This window comes from Typopeltis vanoorti, chromosome 23, assembly GCF_054136105.1.
Source record: "Typopeltis vanoorti isolate ZY-2024b chromosome 23, IOZ_Tvanoo_1.0, whole genome shotgun sequence".
In the NCBI taxonomy this organism is placed as follows: domain Eukaryota; kingdom Metazoa; phylum Arthropoda; class Arachnida; order Uropygi; family Thelyphonidae; genus Typopeltis; species Typopeltis vanoorti.
In genome coordinates this window covers 79,773,505-79,792,190 of record NC_143571.1, presented here as the reverse complement: position 1 = coordinate 79,792,190, position 18,686 = coordinate 79,773,505, and the positions used below count along the sequence as shown (strand labels likewise).

The 18,686-nt window shown below is 33.9% G+C and overlaps 1 protein-coding gene across 1 annotated transcript in view; it reads left to right on the top strand.

The window, feature by feature from the left end:
* LOC150094026 (dopamine D2-like receptor) overlaps positions 1–18,480 on the top strand; it is a 196,207-nt gene extending 177,727 nt beyond the window's left edge. The window contains exons 3-4 of the mRNA XM_090413006.1: positions 14,566–15,524; positions 18,260–18,480. Coding sequence (XP_090269132.1) covers positions 14,566–15,524; positions 18,260–18,480 — 1,180 coding nt within the window. The remainder of the gene's footprint in view (positions 1–14,565; positions 15,525–18,259) is intronic.
* Positions 18,481–18,686: the final 206 nt, after the last annotated feature.

Here is an 18,686-nt window from a genome sequence, read left to right as displayed (position 1 = left end):
GTGTAGATATTTTGTATGACTATTCCAACTTTGATCAGCATCGATATAGCAAACTATAACGATTAAAAGACATTGCTCCGACATACATAAAAATACTAATCTATAAAGCATTATACGAAAACATTTTAAGATGTGAAATTACCTCATACGTATTCTTCGCAGACTACCGGCTTAACAGATTACAATCGTTACAAAAAATAGTAAAACCGATATTCTGGAAACAAAGAGAAAATCCCATACTCGTATGGACAGCAATGGCACAAAGCAAAATATTTAAGCTGAAGCACTTATGCCACTTCACAGTCATGCTAAAACACGAGTGTACTCGTAGTACAACCTACAGAGTAACCAGAACAACATATCAGATAATATAGCTGAGAGCTAAAACGGACACTATATATACACACACACACACACACACACACACACACACATGTGGGTGGTCTGAAACTTTCTCGGCCTCAAACATAAATGGCAACACTATCGGCAAGATTTTTTTTCTAAGTTGTTACATCTGTCATAAGCATCAATGAGAAATTGCAAGTCATTCTCTCAAGTAGTTTTTTATACAGCTGTCGGAAGCCAAAGTCTGTATCTCTTGAAATGGATAAAACTGAATATCGTGCGGTTATAAAAGTCTTTTACAAAGACTTTTATAACCGCACGATACTCAATAAACGTACGATATAATCGCACGATACTTAACTTTGGAAAAGAAGGTTTAACTCCAAACGAAATTCATTCGAAGTTCATAAAAGTTTATGGGAACTCTTCTCCTTTGTTTTCGACAATTAAGAAATGAGCTGCCGAGTTTAAACGCGGCCGTACCAGCCTTGAAGATGATCCACGTGAAAGACGTCCAAAAAGTGTAACAACACCAAAAAATCATTGATCAAGTGCACGATATGGTATTGGATGACCGGCCAGTCAAAGTACGTGAAATTGCTGAGACTATAGGCATTTCAAAGGAATTTACTTTTCAGACCACCCACGTATACGCGCGCGCGCGCGCGCGCGTGTGTGTGTGTGTGTGTGTGTGTGTGTGTGTGTGTGTGTGTGTGTGTGTGTGTGTGTGTGTGTGTGTGTGTGTGTGTGTGTGTGTGTGTGTGTGTGTGTGTGTGTGTACTAGTATGCATAGATATGTATATCTTTATGTATATCCTCATATATATATTTCCAAGCAAATATATATAAACAGTAAAAGCTACACCAGACTGGTGAAGGGTACTGAAACAAAACCAACAAATACGCCCCCTCCCTTGTATTACCTTCCTCACATAAGCTCAGCAGAAACTTCGAGGAAGGTAGCAGAAGCGCCACCCGAAGAAACAAACAAGTTTATCAAAAACGAACGTTCTCAGTAATTTGTGTACTTGAAAATGTTTTTGTAGTATATATATGTCAAGAAGCTGTATACTATACACTATTATTATTACCGTTATTATAATTATACATTGTAAAATATCTGTTGTAAATGTATAATACTGTATAAATATTATTATCGATTTAAAATAACATTGTGAAAAAGTGAAATTAATGCATTGAACATTTCCTGTTGCATTTTAACAGAAAAGAAGTCGATAATGTAAATTGTTAATCAAAATAAACTATAAATTGAAATTGAAAAAATATATTATATAAAGATTATCTATTGTTATTGCATATATATTGTAAAAATGTAAAAAAAAGATCTTTATAATTATCATTGTTAATATTATAATAATATGTGTAGTAAACAATTGTTATTATTTATATTAATAATACACAAATGTACATAACAGGTAGGAAAAGTATCTGTTATGCACATTTGTGATCATTCATGTATTATAAATATTATGTATGAATAATAAAGTTTGATTCATCGATTAAAAAATATATTGAACAGGATACTTAAATCCATCTAGGTTGAAAACGTCATAAGCTCATGTATCATCTAAATTGATATTTATACTTTTACAGTACATGTAAATATTGGCTATTTGAGGTATTCTTTTTTGTGATGGCGGGTGAAGAATGGAGCATCCAAAGAAGAAAAAAATCCTCTTGCTACAACCTAAAACCAAATAACTCAGTGTCTATACATTTAATGGCCAGCTTAAATGATTATTGTAACATAGAGTTGCTATATGAAAAAAAAAAAAAGAAAAGAAGATAAAAAGGAACAATTCTGTTAGCTTTGGTAAGCGTATTATTTAACGTGATATCTTCAGAAGGTAAATTATGAAACGTTACAGTTTTGAAAGTTATAATGTATTGCAATGATTCTTTCAGAGAAAAATCGGCCATAGTACATACACACGCATGATATACTTACAAACAATATTAATTAGGATTTTAAACACAGGATGACGGATGGAATTTCCGCAACTCACAACCAAAGGTTTTTGAGAACGACCCTCCAAATGGAGTAAGCGGTTCCCTAATGTATAATATGTGTAATCAAGTGGAAAAAAGAAAAGTAGTTGAAGTTCTTAAAGTTACAGCACCGTCTTACTCATTTCACAGGGAGAAGCTTTCTTTGCTTCATGCACTCCTAAAAGCAAAGTGTAACGCAGGTGTAACCGAATGCGCCATTGGTACATTTAAAACATTCTTACTTTATTATAGAAAACCGAAGTAATCCATAATTCTATCCTCCTCACTTTTCGATTTGAATGCACTTCAAAGCGTTGAAAAACAGTAAGATGAAACATACTCCTTTTTACACGTTAAAAAAGATAAATTTCAAGGAGAAATTTGGTAACTTGTAGTTAAGCGTTTATCCTTTGTGCAGCGAAACGAGGTCAGTTTAGCCGCACTCCTTGTCAATGGTTGAATAAATTAAAACATTTTAACGAACAATTCGGAAACAAAGGCAGATATGCAATATTTTAGCGATTGAGAAGAACTTCAAAAGAATATTTATACTTTAAATACCGGAGTCATTTTCTGTCACACTGTGTAAATATGAACTAGTTTTATTCGCAAGTTTTATCTACTCGTTAGGGATAGTCGATCTAACTTTATTACTTAAATTGTATTTTTTTATAACTACAAATAACAATAATTTGCATACATATAAATAAATATAAATATTATCATTTGAAGAGTGTATGTTTGTAAAATCCATTACAATCGGTTTGAAAAGTTTATTACCCTTGAATAAGTTCTTTGCGATGCCGAACTCTTAAAATTTATTGAAGAACCTTGCATATTATCTAGTAAACTTTCGTAAATGTTATCGGAAATTGTTTTTGTGTTTTTTGAAGATGGTAATAAACTGAACAGGTGATACAATTTCTGCTTCTCGCCATTTCAGACAACGCAGAGAGAACTGAGACTCCCTGAAATTAATACTTAATAGGGGGAAAAAATAAGAAACTTTTTGTTTTATTCTTTGATTTAGTGTCCGTGTGTCCGTAGTATTACAATAATTTCTCTCATAAGGGTAATGCGATTCTAGAAATATCAGCTGTAATTAGTGTTGCTAATAATGTTGATTGATTGCGAGATTATGGCTATCGACTTAATACTTCTTTGGAAGTTTTTTTTTTTTTTTTTGGAGAGAAGACGTCTATTTATTTCACGATTGAAGAGTGCACGTTTGTCTCAGCCACAAGTGTAATCATTATATACATCACACAGAACGAAACTGATTCTCTCAACATGGACTAACATTTTATCATTGTGAAATACCAAAAATGTTATCAATCCTGCATTTGAAAAAAATTACGGTTGAAGTGTTGATAGGCCAGAGGGAAGAAACTTGTAGGTGAGGTGATGTTTCTTGTAGATGTCTGTGACTTTTCCACAGAACGAAATATACGAAGTATAAGAATTATCTTAGTTTATACCCTCATGCCTGAAAACATCAAAAAGATCTTAAAGCATTTTCAGCATTTCCAACTGATCTAAGAAAGCACATAAAGATGCCACAATCTATGCTCTAAGATAAATTAGTCCCGTTAACAAACCGAATCATAATATACAGTTTCTGCTGTGCTCAGCCTAAATAGGATTAACATAAGAGTGAGGGGACATGATTAATATAGGAATAAGTTGATAGGATTAATATTGGAGTTATGCAAACACACCAGACAAAATTTATGGAATGCAAAATTTTATTCCTTAATATGGAGTTATATCACCACTTGCTTGGATTTTCTGGTATGCTGTCAATATGACTCATTATCACATGCGTATCAAGTTTATTCCGCTCCATGCTTAAAAGAGCCCTTAATTCTTCCAAATTTGCAGGGCGATGATGTTTCTTTTATACTGCCCCTTCTAACATGTTCAGATTTTTTCAATAATATTCAGATCGAGTGAATATTGGCTGGCTAATTGAGAATGTCTTTTTCATGGAATTTCTCATGTAATGTACCTGTAAAAGAGAACATAGAACACAGAATGCTACAGATGCACTAAACACATCCCTCAGATATCCACAATCATATTCTAGCAGTTTTACTCTACCTATATGTAAGACTCTTTATGTTCATCAACTTTAAAATTATGTATTTGTTTCAATCAGCATTCCATAATATTTTGCGCAGTATGTTCATGATTATCAAAGCCAGTAATAGTAAAGCCTAACCTCATAAGAATTATAATCACCTGATCTTTATATTAGAATGAACCAACCAATAAAATGCTAAAATATTGACAGTTAATTTACCATCTGCTGCATCCCTCTTAAGGTAAGATTTTTTTTCTGTGTTCACGGAACTGTTTTCTTATTTAAGAGAGAAGAAAAACCCAAGTTTTCGGGTGAAAAATCCTTAACCACTACATCAGATCGACTAACTCACCATTACATTGAAAATGATGTGATAAAGGTTCCTCACGTAGTAGACGTGATTCAAATCCGGGTCTTTTCTACCAAAGAGCTCGTCTATACCAACTGAACTACAGAGGCTCTGCTGATATATTGGAGAAAACATATTTTGAAATTGATAAAAAAACTTTATTAAAATAAAAAAGATACCTAACAATGACCTCTTTTCATACTGTGTCACAAAAATATATATATAATGGGATCTTCGCAAAGTTTTATGTTGAGACAAAACATACTTTTAAGGATGTTCTTAAACTGGTGTTTCAAAGATAATACAGTCATTCAAATAAAAATAAAAACTACTTTCTCATATCCTATTTCTTATTGGAGTCATGAAGCGACTAGAAAAAATTCCATATTTTTTCTCTATTGCAAAGTTTCCCGTGTTTATAAAATACCAAAAATATAAAATTAATGAAAAAATATTCCTTCAACCCACGGTATCTATGTACTTATAAAATATAAAGTTAGTGTTTGACATTATCTTAATAATCATTATTGAGGAAATGTTTCACGGCTGAAAGCAAGCAATGCCTTTTCCGCAGTGTCGATAAGTACTAAACAAATGCGACCTTTACAGGGGTAAATGTAGTTATTGATTTCTCGGTTATGCTGAGGTGAAACAGAAAGAACCCTTCTATCTAGTTTATTCGGGTTGACCCTTGGGACACCTACAAGCAGGGAAAATACATTGTATAAACAACTGTGGCTCCACTAACGGTGCTTCTTAGAGACAAAAAACTCAGCAACACAGGAGAATGAAAAAAGAAGAAAAATTTTCTTGAAAGAGATAAATGATAAAGTTTCACCCAGCGATGCAGAAACTTTATGTAATATCTAAATGTTGTGTTTAATAGAATTTTTATAGCGTATCACCTCTCTGGAGAGATTTGTTTGCAGTTTGAAAACCTCTCAAGAAAATTACTCCCTGAGTATATCACGTCAGACACACGAGACGTGGAAGAAAGCAAAAGTGCAATGTTCAGCACTTCATCTCAGCATTTCTTTTTCTTGAACTTAAATGTGCTGCGTCTGAGTGTGGTAGAGTTTTAACTTATAATTTTCGCTTTTAGTTTCTCTCAAAGTTTAAATTTGAAAGGTGGCAGTCTGATTTAACTTTTTTTATAACAGTTTTTGAAAACAAATCTACGCTAGGTGGAGCAAGCTATTGCTAACAATAACACAGTTAGCTACGATAACAATGAAAAGTATATTCTTACTTATGTGGTATTATAATTGCAGCATTGATCAAGCGAATTATTCACGGGATTTTGAGAGAAATCTTTTTGAAACATTAATGCATTCTTTGTCAAAATTATATTATATTTCATTACGAAATAAGCAACGAAACTTTAAGGCATACAAATATTTCTGTAAACATATGTTGACCAGATTTCATGTGATTTTTTCTATAGAGCAGGGATTAGGAAACTTTACTGGAAAAAAATAAAACAATAAAACTGTGTTAGAAAGCGTAAGATTAAAAATATATTCATCAGTGGGAATTTTTGACTGTTAATTTTATTATTTTCTGATTTTCTCTTGAATTCAGTCTAAACGATTGGAAAAGTATTTATGTAACAAAGTGAAAAGATAAATAAAGTCTTCTGAACAGATATTAGTCTTATAAATTGCTACATTAATAAATCATGTGATACTGCTTTGCTTTGCACTCGAAGATCGAATATATGCAAAAGTTACTGGATACGACACAAAAATTTCTCGTGGTACTAGGTCGAGCGTTGAGAGAGAGAGAGAGAGAGAGAGAGAGAGATGTAATATTGATGCTCGCATAGCAGTGTTTTGTGTTTTTAATTTATTTTTTGTTTTATAGATTTACTGTGGATGAGTTAAAAATTTTCCTCCTTTATAAAATTTAAAAGCGCCCCTTAGCTCAGTCAGTATAGACGAAAACAAAAAAATAAATTAAAAATATCAGCCATATGCCGGGCCTGAGCCCGGATAAAATTGGAGGGGGGGGGAAGCAGTGGTGAACAAAATCAACTGAAGAACATAAACACAATCAAGTAACAAGCGTAATAAGCTGCCAGTTTTTTCTTTCATCATTGTTATAAGAAATGCAGTGATGAAAGAAAAAAAAATGAATAAATCCGAAATTTATTTTCTGAATATGATAAAATTATTTATTTACTGTTCGAATATTTTCCTTTTCCAAGTATATGATAAAATATGCAACATTTCATCAGTATTTTCATCAGTTTTAATGTTTTTGTTTTATACTAAAATATATAAAATTGGTTAGGGACCTTCCCTTTTCACGGAAGATATTAACATTTATTCATAGATACTCAGAAACTATAATATTAGCGTGAATGCCAAAGGAAAAAAATCTTAGATGAAATAGATTCATTGTGTTTTCTTATTTTGGTAACACTAGTAATGCACATCTCCTACTTTGCTCTTTCTAAACGTAAATTTCACTTTATTCTCGAAATGGAACCCTCTGTTGCTTTCGTATTTCTGCTGGAACACAGTATCAACCAAGGAAATTTATCAATTATTATATTTAGAAGAACCGTCCATGTTAGTAAGTATCTTTAAGCAACCATATACAAGCATAATGTTCAGAAGTCCAAAATATATTTATGCCTATACAGGAAATACTATCAGAATACCTTCTGACAGTGATAAACTTAGATCATTATTCAAATTTTAATGAAAACTAAACCCGGCTTCAGAAGACACTTTCCTTTAATTAGTGTAGAGAAAGGAGTAATCCATATTTTCATGGAAACCCATATAAGCAAAATCATTTTGGTACACATGCAGGAACTCATACGCAGATAGGACGATCCTTCGAAATCAGGAAAAGGAACATGTTGAAAATAGATCGCTATTTAAGGAAAAGACCAAAGTAGCCTGTCAAAGGATTCCCAGAGAAAGACAAACAGACTGACAAAGCGCCATTATAAGTTTCTCTGCACGAATGTTTTTTGATGATGGTAATGAGGCCTTTCAGATTCGAGAATCCCATTAAAGTGAATTTAAATGATAGAGGATTTATACTATCGCAATGGAATAACAGAAAGTAAAACAACAGACTGCTGAAATGTCTACCTTACACACGTGATCACCAAATATTCTAATTCTTTACATTTATATATTTTGGTGTAGTACGTACATTAATATATATTTATGGAATACTAATAATTCAAAATGATTCGAATAACGTTTTTGGAAATTTCTTTACTTATATGAGTAGGGAGATGTATGATAGTTCAAAATTTGACTTACACAACAGTTTATCTGTTTACTTATTTATTTTTGTCTGTCTCGATTTGCATCTTTATATTTATAAATAGAAAAATGTATGATAGTTCGCTTCTTGACCGCTGGATGGCGTTGGGATTTTGTTTTTGGAGCGAGTTTCGTTTTTTATTGGAGAGATAAATGAAATCTAATAATATAAGATTCATTTTACATAGGATGCTTTGATCTCTCTCTCTCTCTCTCTCTCTCTCTCTCTCCTTACAAAACATTCAATGAGCAAATGATTAAGCATTATGAAACTGAAAGATGTAAAATTAAACGGCTCCATTGTTATTTCAAAGAAATCTGAGGTCATTAAAGCTTAGTAATTATCTCCTAACTACATCATTGCTGACTTTATTCTTGCAAAAAAAAAAGCATCGCAAGTCCCGAATTGCAATTAATGTATTCTAATTGAATATTTCTCTTCAGCGCGTAAGAAATAAGTAAAACATCAAATGCACTGAGATAGAATTAATCTCGTCTGTTTATTTTATAAGTAATCTAATTTTTATGGAGATGATTAGAATATGTTTTAATTTTTTGACATCGAGTAAAAAAATGACTGTTTTACTTATTGTGATTCAGTGATATTCATGGAAGGGTTCTCTTTATCTTTCAAAGATTGGATGAATAGTGCATGGTTTCGGTGTTGCCTTAGGATATTCTCTTCTTCTTCTTCTTTTTCTAACTCTAACGTATTCAGTGTGTGATGATACGAGTTCCTTTTTACGTGCATCGATTGTAAATGCGAGCGATAGTTTACCGACGAGTGTAGGAGTCTTCAGTTAGGGGAGTATTAGGTATCACCCCTGGGATATTTCTTGTATGTTACCTGGCATATATTCTTCCATGCTTGTTCTGAACCTCTATGGGACTGTTAGACTTGGAGAAGAAGACGACGAATATCCTCTGAAATACGATATATTTTAGTTTATAACTCTGTATATCGAGAAACAAGGAAACGTCTTAAAACAACTGGTAAGAAATGGACCTAGATCGACTTTGATTTTCGCTTAAATCACACTGCCACGAAAAGTGGTGAGTGGAATAACACATGTTGGCAATCCACTACGTTTCTGCAGAAGATATGTTTTATGGACAGCGAATGTCGATCACATCTGGAAGAGTATTTTGGTTGCCTACCAACTATTACAAATGAAGAATCTGTGACTACAGTACATATAAGTAGAAACAGGATAATGCACGCAGAATACAAAATTTACTCTCGTTACGTCCTTAGTGTCTCGTGCATAATTTCTACGCAATCTCTCTCTCGGTTTGAAAGGACTCGTAAACAAAATGAATTAAAGAAAAAGAACACAATTTCTGATTTATAAATCGAGAGAGAGAGAGAGAGAGAGATTTTGTAGAACTTATACACTAGGCAACTAAGGGTGTACGATAGTATATTTTGTTTCTTTATTGCATGTTTTCTTCAATTGTTTTTTGCCTGTTTTTCAGTATCAAATACCAGAGTGTTTCATGAGAAGAAAAACATTTTCATCTCCGTATGGAATGAATTAACTCGCCTTCAGCTAAAACCCTTATAAAAGTTCCTTGAGTCTTAGACATATTTGAATCCAGATCCTTCCAACGAAAGTAAATGTCGTGACTCTCTGGCCTGTATTAGGATGGAGACAGTAACAAGAGAGAGAGAGAGATGAAAAACATTACAAAGTAAACATGTAGTGATACTACGAGGGGGGGGGAGTCTGGAAAGTTCTGATAAACACAAAGAGCTCAAATGATATTAAAGAACTGATACAACCATAAGAAAGAACATACGAAGATATAAGAATAACATATGTTACCTTCATAACTCTTACACTAGTATGCACATCGTGGTTATATCAGTTACTTTAATATCAATTTTGTTCAGACCACCCCCCTCGTACAACACTGAGGTTAAAACACCTAAATCATTGGAAAAATGACAATTTGTGTATTTTTCTATTTTCAAAATATTTTCAAATATTTTTCTGTAATTGATTGTAAACTGTTAGTTTCGATTTTACTAAGTTAAACCTTAGTATGTTATCATCTAATTATTAGATGTTATCAAAACTTTTCCGGTTGTCATTTCTGAGTTAACAACATAAACCTGCTTCTCTGATGGTCTGTGCTTACTTCTTTGCAACAATTCCTTTTCGACTGATACTACCTATATAAGTCGAAAACAGTTGGGAATTTATATGTTTTGAATTTATTAACCGAAGTTCCATGTGGAGGTCAGTCCAAAAATGTTTAGATTCCACATATGAATAAGATTTTTATATTCAGTCTCAAGGGAAAGATCTCTAATTTATTTAACATTCCCATAAACATGATATTAGTGTATTAATTTATCCGATATTTCATAAGTTGGAGAGACAAAACATATTAATCTTAGCTCAAATAACAATATTTTAAATTCTCATTACCTAGGAACCCAGCAGCATATTCGTTTATGCGACACGTTAGGTTCGACATCACATCGTATAGCGAATCACTACCTTTTTGAATCAGATATATATCTGCGTAAATGACGTACTTAAATATCATGTATGGGTGTACGTCAGATACTCAAACAAAAAATTAGAATATTTTTGGCAAACTATCAAGTTATTCTGAACAACTTGGTTTACGAGAACATGCCAACCAATTTAGTCATCAATCTTCACCATTAAGTTTTCCATTTCGGCATTAAGATTGTCACGTTTACGGATAACTATAGTATTAACTAGTGTAGCACCTTTTACTTCAGTAAGAACTTTATAACTGCAACAATAGTAGTATGAGATCAGCCATTCGCGATACGACAGTGATCTCTGTGTTCGATCCATCATCGTCAATAAATGTAATAGTTTTAATCTTACTCGTCTACATCTTTTGATTAGAACAACAACACCCTTACTTTGAATTGTATCTACCATTATTAACAACAACAAATAAATAATAGTTATAAACAGTTTATAATTCACAGCGAAACACCAAAACACAGAAAGATACAGCGAAGAACGATATTCTCAACTAACAGTTCACGAAAACTACACATCGGTTGTTTCACGGGAGCGTCATGCAGAACAAACTGTCATATGAGCAAATGCACTGTCGTATAAATGAGCATTGGTCATAATTGAAAAGCGTTCTGTGAGCAGATCGTCGTTATGCGGGGTATTACTTGGCATTATAATGTCCGTTAACACTACAGTAATATTGTTCCATTGTTAGACTCATCGTATACTTTATTGACGACTTTTCCTGATTTGCTCCACTAGAGAATTTAATTATTCCCAAAGATTTATCAACACACAGTGAAGAACTTTTAATTAATTAACCGACCGTTAGGAAATGTTTCATACATTTTCCTTGTAACTCTTGAGGATGTAAACTAACTAGGGTCTACATACTTATCCATCTCTACGAAATAATAGCAGATTAATAAAGATTTGTATTTAAATTATACATTTCATTTCAATCATCAACTTTTGTACAGAGAAACAATTCCTATTGATTACAGATAGTATCAGTCACCAATACCCAAATTTTCTTTAATATTCCTCGCTGGAAGTTTCTAAAAACAAAAGAGATTTTTTGTAGATTTTGGATAAATGCGAAGATAATGATTTCGGAAAATACAAAGGGCACCCAATGAAAACTTTGTTTTACGAGTTTCGTAACGATATCCTAAGAATCTCTCTCTCTCTTTCTCTCTCTCTCTCTCTCTCTCTCTCTCACACACACACACACGGAAGCGTTTAGTATTGAGAATATTAATGATAATTGCTGGCGCGTTACGAAGAATCCCAGCTAGAAGCAAGGAGCGAACGTGCAAATGATCATAATGAAAGAATGATGAATGATAAAGAAGGATATAAGTGCCCAACTCTGCGCTCTTTAACGACAAAGTTAGGAGAGAGCTAAAGAAAAGATTTATTTCCCGCAGATCACAAATCAGGGCAAAGACAGTAATTGGAACAGAAGAATGTCCGATGCTAAAACTGATAAACAATCCTATAAATACAAAATCATTCATTTATACTGGTTGTAATTTTTAAATGGCTCCAGTAATTATTATCATGTTTTAAATCTGTGGAACCACATTTATAGCATTACTTGCTTCTGTATGTCATTTAGAAAGAAGTGTGAACTACTACCTAATAGAGTTTCAGTCGATATTTATATAATTTAAAACATAAATCATTATATTATCTATTATAAACTATAATATATTTTTTAAATAAAACTTTAATTGTAAATATAAGAAAAATATCAAGAATTAATTTGATGAAATTTAAAACACCATTTTGTTATTTACATGTAAGCTGAAATAAGAATTCACCAAAAGTAGCTTGGTTTTGGTTAAACATAATTATTTTAATTGTGAATGATGAAATTCGTTATATGTGTTTAGGTATTTTTTTGTTTTACTATTTCAGTAATGCAAGTCAATTTTTTATTTAGAAAGTTCATAAAAACTGCTTTCAAACACAGACATTTGCGATAGTTGCAAAATACGGATTAAATATTCTTCTAGCTGATTCATTGCATTTTCGTTCTACAGGAAAAGATTTCGAACACAGCGAGGATTTTTCCTATATATGCAACATGGTATTTTGCGAAATGTACACATGAGTGATTTTGCTTTTGTAGCCGCCAGCAAGTGAAAATACCACAAATCACCAAAGACTTGAAACATTTCCATCGTCGGATTTGTGCAGTGAAAAGCTTTGAAAGCCTTAAATATGCGGGTACAGAGATCGAGGATAAGACTTTTGCTGTCGAGTGATGGAAAAATATACATGTTTTCGTGGAATGTGTGTATGCACACGACAGCGAAAAAAAATTATAGCTGATGGCTGTGAGAAAACATTAAATAAATCTCCTTTACAAAAGCATAAATAATACTATTATACAAGACTATTGAGAACCAATCGCGAGTCATTTGCAAACTTTTTACTTACCATTTTTTTATTGTATAGTGCAACTTCTTAAAAGGTTAGAAAAGATTAACATAGTTCGTATTCAATTTAATAGGAAAAATATATGGTGCTGATATATTAATTGAAATACAAGAAAAATGTAAACATAGCTTTTTTTCTGAATACCCTAACAAAAGTATCATGATAAAATTCACACATTTTTCAGTTTTCAATTTCGCCAAAGTAATTTTTGACCAGCAGGTGGCAGCAGTATCCCAAGCCATTACTAATGACTTAAACATGCAACGTTGTTTACAAAAGGTTTTTTGTTTTTCGAAAATATTTTATGATCAGCTGCTTCCATGGTGATGTTCAGTCTATTGTTCAAAACGTTCATTGTGTAGACGATTTAATTATAGTGTATTAAAATTCCTTAGTCTATTTTATTTAAAAAAAACAGAAAGAAAGAAAAAATGCTCAATAAAGGATGCTTTGTGTTTTCTCTTTTAGCGCTGCCTTAAATTTTTTTTCAACATATCGGCTGAATGAAAGTGTTTAAACTTAAATGTCCAAATATCTAATTGAAAGACGCAATAGTCTGGCTTCATTATTGATTAAAGAATGAAAAACACAATATTCTTGGTTCGTTTAGAAAAGCTAAATTGCTTCTTTTTTATATATTTTTATATACTACGTTTCTCCCCTTTCTTTGTAGTTTAAGCATCACTGTTAAATATCCACTGAGAATGCGATGGATGTGCTGGGATATACACAACGTGCACGATAATGAAGACATGTCATAAAGAGAATTGTTCATTATTGTATAAAGTATTTTATAAAATAGGTTATCAGACGTGTAGGATAGCTTCTACGATAGGGTTTGTCCGTTAATCGTGTATCCAGTTCCCGGTATGTTAGATAGCTAGCTAGTGTGAAGTTGGAGGTAAAGAAAATATAAAGTTGACTCGATTGGAAAAGCTGTGAAGAGATATATGACATGTGGAAACACTTTATTGTAAAACTCTGCAGTATTCTTTTATATACGTTGAAGTAAGACATTTAAATCTTTAAAACGTCACTATAATGTTTATTCATATTCATGCATGCAATTGTTTTCCATGATTCTGTCTGTTAAGTTCGCAAACTCTAATATCACAATAATTAGGAAATGAAGCTTTCCTGTTAAAAATAAAGAATAAAAAGACATCCTACGTATGAGATCCAATCTATAATATTGTTTTCTAAAGAGTCTAGCTATATATGCCAATCTCTCTGATCCCTAATTCCAAATCAAACGCAGTAAAATACATTCTGTGATTGAAATAAGCGAATTGTATGCTTTCATGGAAGATATCTATGATCATCTTCTTATATATATATATTACTTTTTATTTTATTATGTACAAGCAAAAGCATCTTGGTCAAATCTTCAAGAATCAAGTCATACAGAGTTCATATATATATATATATATAATGTGTGTAGGGGGGGCGGGGAAACTGGGTGTTCTCATTGATTAGTACAATTAACTTTCCCTATTCAAGCATATCAATAACTTTTTTATTCTCCACCTACAGGTTCATCGCAGTAACTCAGCCAATCAAATACTCGAAGCACAAGAACAACAAGAGGGTGGCTTTGACCATCGCAATCGTATGGATCGTGTCCGCTGCTATTGGTTCTCCTATCGTGCTAGGACTAAACACCTCTCCTGAGCGAATTCCTCAGCTGTGTGTATTTTATAACTCCGATTTCATCATCTACTCGTCCCTTAGCTCCTTCTACATCCCATGTCTAGTGATGGTGTTTCTCTACTACAAAATCTTCAAGGCTATACACGAAAGGGCAAGGAAGGCTGTGGCAAAGCGAGCACCTCTGATCGATGTTCGAGAAGGACTCGTCATCGAAAACACAGCCCAGACGAAACGACTCCAAGAGACTGCGTTGGACATGGGAATGAAACAGTACAGCCGAGGTGGTGCTTTTATTGGTAGTGGCGGCGGAGGGGGAAAAGGTCAGCATCTTCAGGTGGTCATCGAGTCGGATGCAGTCACTAACACCGGGAGCGGAAGCCAGGCAGAAGACGACGAAGACGAAGAGAACACGGACGAAAGGACACAGAAGACGTCGGACGGAGAGGAGTGTCAGATCATTCAAAATCCCGAACTGTTACTGAGAAATGTAGGGGAGAGGACCGAAGAACCCGTCGGAATTAATGGAAATACAGACTCCGGTTATGCTCCGTCGAACATTGAAGAAACTCAGTTTTGTGTGCAGAACCAGAACACCGAATCGCCGAAACAGTCGGTGAAAGACATCCCTTGTGAATCAAAGACCTCAAAGAGAAATGGAGCTGTAGGAGGGGGCGGACGGACTGCGCGTGATCAAACGGGGGCTTCTTGTCATGTTGGCCCTCCTCCTAAGAAGAAATCTCGATTTAATGTCGGTAGGAAACACAAAAGTAGCAGAAAGAAAAGAGAAAAGGCTTCTGCCAAAAGGGAGCGGAAAGCGACGAAGACTTTGGCGATAGTTCTAGGTGAGTAATATTTCCGGTTTCTACGTTGTGTTATACGCAGTTTATCAATCATCTCGCAGATGGAAGCACTCATTTTTTTAATAATTATGTAGAGCTTCTATGAATTTTTTTTGTTTCTGTTTTTTAGAGTCAGTTTATCAAGAAGTGGAATTAGAAATGAATTTATTTAGAGATGGAATGTACACATATGTGTGTGCGTGTGCGCGCATTTTATCCTTTACTTAGCTTTATAAGGAAATCTAAAGCTGTAAGTTCGGAATTCCCTTCACCCCGCACCACATACTGTCAGACATCTTTAAAAACTTTAGGGAATCCTCTAGAATTATGTTTGTCAACATTGTTGTGCAAATCGTTTGAAAATGGAAATGGTTTACCTATTCTTTTTCCATTTTGTTTTCATAATTTTATTCTTTTAAAGGATGTGTTATATTTAAATTTGTAAATTTAAAACATGAAGTTTCATATGTACTATTTTTATTAAATGTAAAAAAAATATATATTTTAATTTCATACGATTACGTTGTTTTTTTCCATCCCCAAATCGATCATAAATGCAGCTTACTAATATTTTCTTAACTATATTTTTCTTTTGAATACGCGAATGCAATTTTAAGACGTCTACTCCCACTCCTTCCTGTTAGTCAACCCGTTCATCTCCCTTCAAATGTCAGAATCATTACAATAACTCAGAAGCAATTCCAAAACGAGTGTCCAGCGGGCGCGTATTGGAAGCAATTTCTATAGTGAGATAAGCAAAAACGTTTCTTCCTTTCTTTCCTACCTTCAGATTGGTGGACGTTTTTATTGGCTATTTAAGTAATGCGTTGCAAATATGGTATATTTCTTTAGTGCCGTGATGAGAATGCGATTACTCATGAAGAAATGAATTTATTCTGATAAGCAAGTCGTCCTTTTGTCCTTTTGTGATGGATGAAATGCGTAGAAAATCATCTCTGACAGCAGAATCGTTGCTCCCAGCTTGTGACGTTCGAGGCTCCACATGCTGAATTTCCGTTCCCAGTCGGCCGCTGAACGGCAGAAAGCGTTTAGCCCCGGGGATAGACGATAGAGGATTGAATACCAGTGGTGGCTCTTTCCATTCACTGGCCGATGAAAGGATCGGTTTCAGTAAAGTGAGAAGCATAGTCGACTTGGATTTCTCTTTCCCCTTTCCGTCTTCTTTCATGAGTGGGGTTAGACACAGCGCTTCCGTTCTTAGCTATCCCCCCCCTCCCCCAACACACACAGAAACTGGCAGCCATCAATAGCTGAAAATCTCGTGGCAGTGCCTTTGTGAGAATGTCATAATGATTCGCTTAAATTAGACAGATTGCTGTTGTTACTTTTCCCTCTTCTCTGCCTCATTCTCTCGCTCTCTCTTCTCCTGATTACTTCACATCACATTTAATTTCGGTTTTCTCTCATTCTCGGCCTCTTGCAATTTCCATTCTTCTCTCTCTCTCTCTCTCTTTTACTCCATCTCTCTTTCAACATTTTTCTCTCTTTTCTGGATATTTCTGTTTCGCTCTGTTACGAGTTACTTCATTTCTTTTTTTTATCTTAGTCTCTCTCTCTCTCTCTCTCTCTCTCTCTCTCTCTCTCTCTCTCTTTCGCTCTATCTATATTTCATTTCATCCTAGTCTATATGTATATCATTCTATTCTTCGTTGACCGAGTAGTTTGCATATCTACTCTCCAACTTAAAAGCTGATTTTGAATCTCACCTTTCATGGGTGCCTTACCATAAGTCATTGTTGTTGGAGACATTACATTGTCTATATTTGATTTATAAAAGAGTTTCCCGATTTTTTAACGCTGAGTTACTATATTGGTTTCTATATTTATCCTCCTCTCTATTTTCTTGCTTATCCTCTGGTAAAACCAAACCTAGTTCAAAAACAAACCAAACAAAGCATACAATACATTAGCCCTACCAGTCTTATTGTATGGAAGTGAAATCTGGACAATAAAACAAAAAGACAAACAAAGATTAATAATAGCAGACATTTATGAGAAAAACTGCAAGGAATACTCTATTTGATCACAAAAGAAACGAAGAAGTTATGAAAGAATTAAACCAGGAATCAGTAATAGAAAAAATTAAAAAATATAAACATAAATGGATGGAACACGTTCAAAGAATGAAATGAGAAAGATTATCAAAACAAGCCTTAAAGGAAAACGAAAACCAGGACGTCCTCTTAAAAGATTCAACGATGACTTCTAAGGCCGGAACTGGTCGCTCTAGGCCTAAATCTTGATATGCATGATGATGATGATGATATTCTGGTAAAACTAATTGTACTCATGATGGACAATCAATCCTTTACCCACAGTCTGAGGGGCTCTCAATGTATGTGTTCTCTGGCTAGTTAGTCTATTTTGCAGCAGGGAAACCGCGTTTCTGAAATAAAAAAAACTGCAACTTGTGTATGAAAAAGTGCTGTCCCACCTTAAGTTAAAAATTCCTTACAGATGTTCCTCAGATGGAATATTTACACCGTCATGGCTTTTTCTCTCTGTTTATTTCGTTCTCGTTTTCATCTCTGTCTATTATTCTTTTACAGCGTTATCCTTTTGACTTTTGCTTTATGAATCTCTCTCTCTCTCTCTCTCTCCAAAACATTTGATTGAATGAATAACGTAAGAAATAAATACTTGTGAATGCTGTCAAAAAATAGTAATAGTGTACATCTGAATATCAGACGTTTAATTTTTTTTGTTCCTCCCTGCAGGTGTTTTCTTGATATGCTGGGTACCGTTCTTCACGTGCAATATCATGGATGCCATATGCATAAAACTAAGGAGTGACAAATGCAGGCCTGGAGTAACGGCATTCCTACTTACAACATGGCTCGGTTATATGAACAGTTGTGTCAACCCTGTTATTTACACCATATTCAACTTGGAATTTAGGAAAGCGTTCAAAAAATTACTAATGGAGCCTTTAAAATAAACGAAGAAGCCCACTATTCTTTCGTGCCACTAAACGGTTTTGCTTTCTTGAATATCCTCAAACAACCGACTGACTTTTAAAAGATGCAATAAAAGCAACAAACAACGCTATGATGTATATAAGCAGAGTGACATAACGTAATATGTCGAATTGATTCATCTGCCCAAGCATTGCACATCACGTTACACCTCTATCGTCGTGAAAAT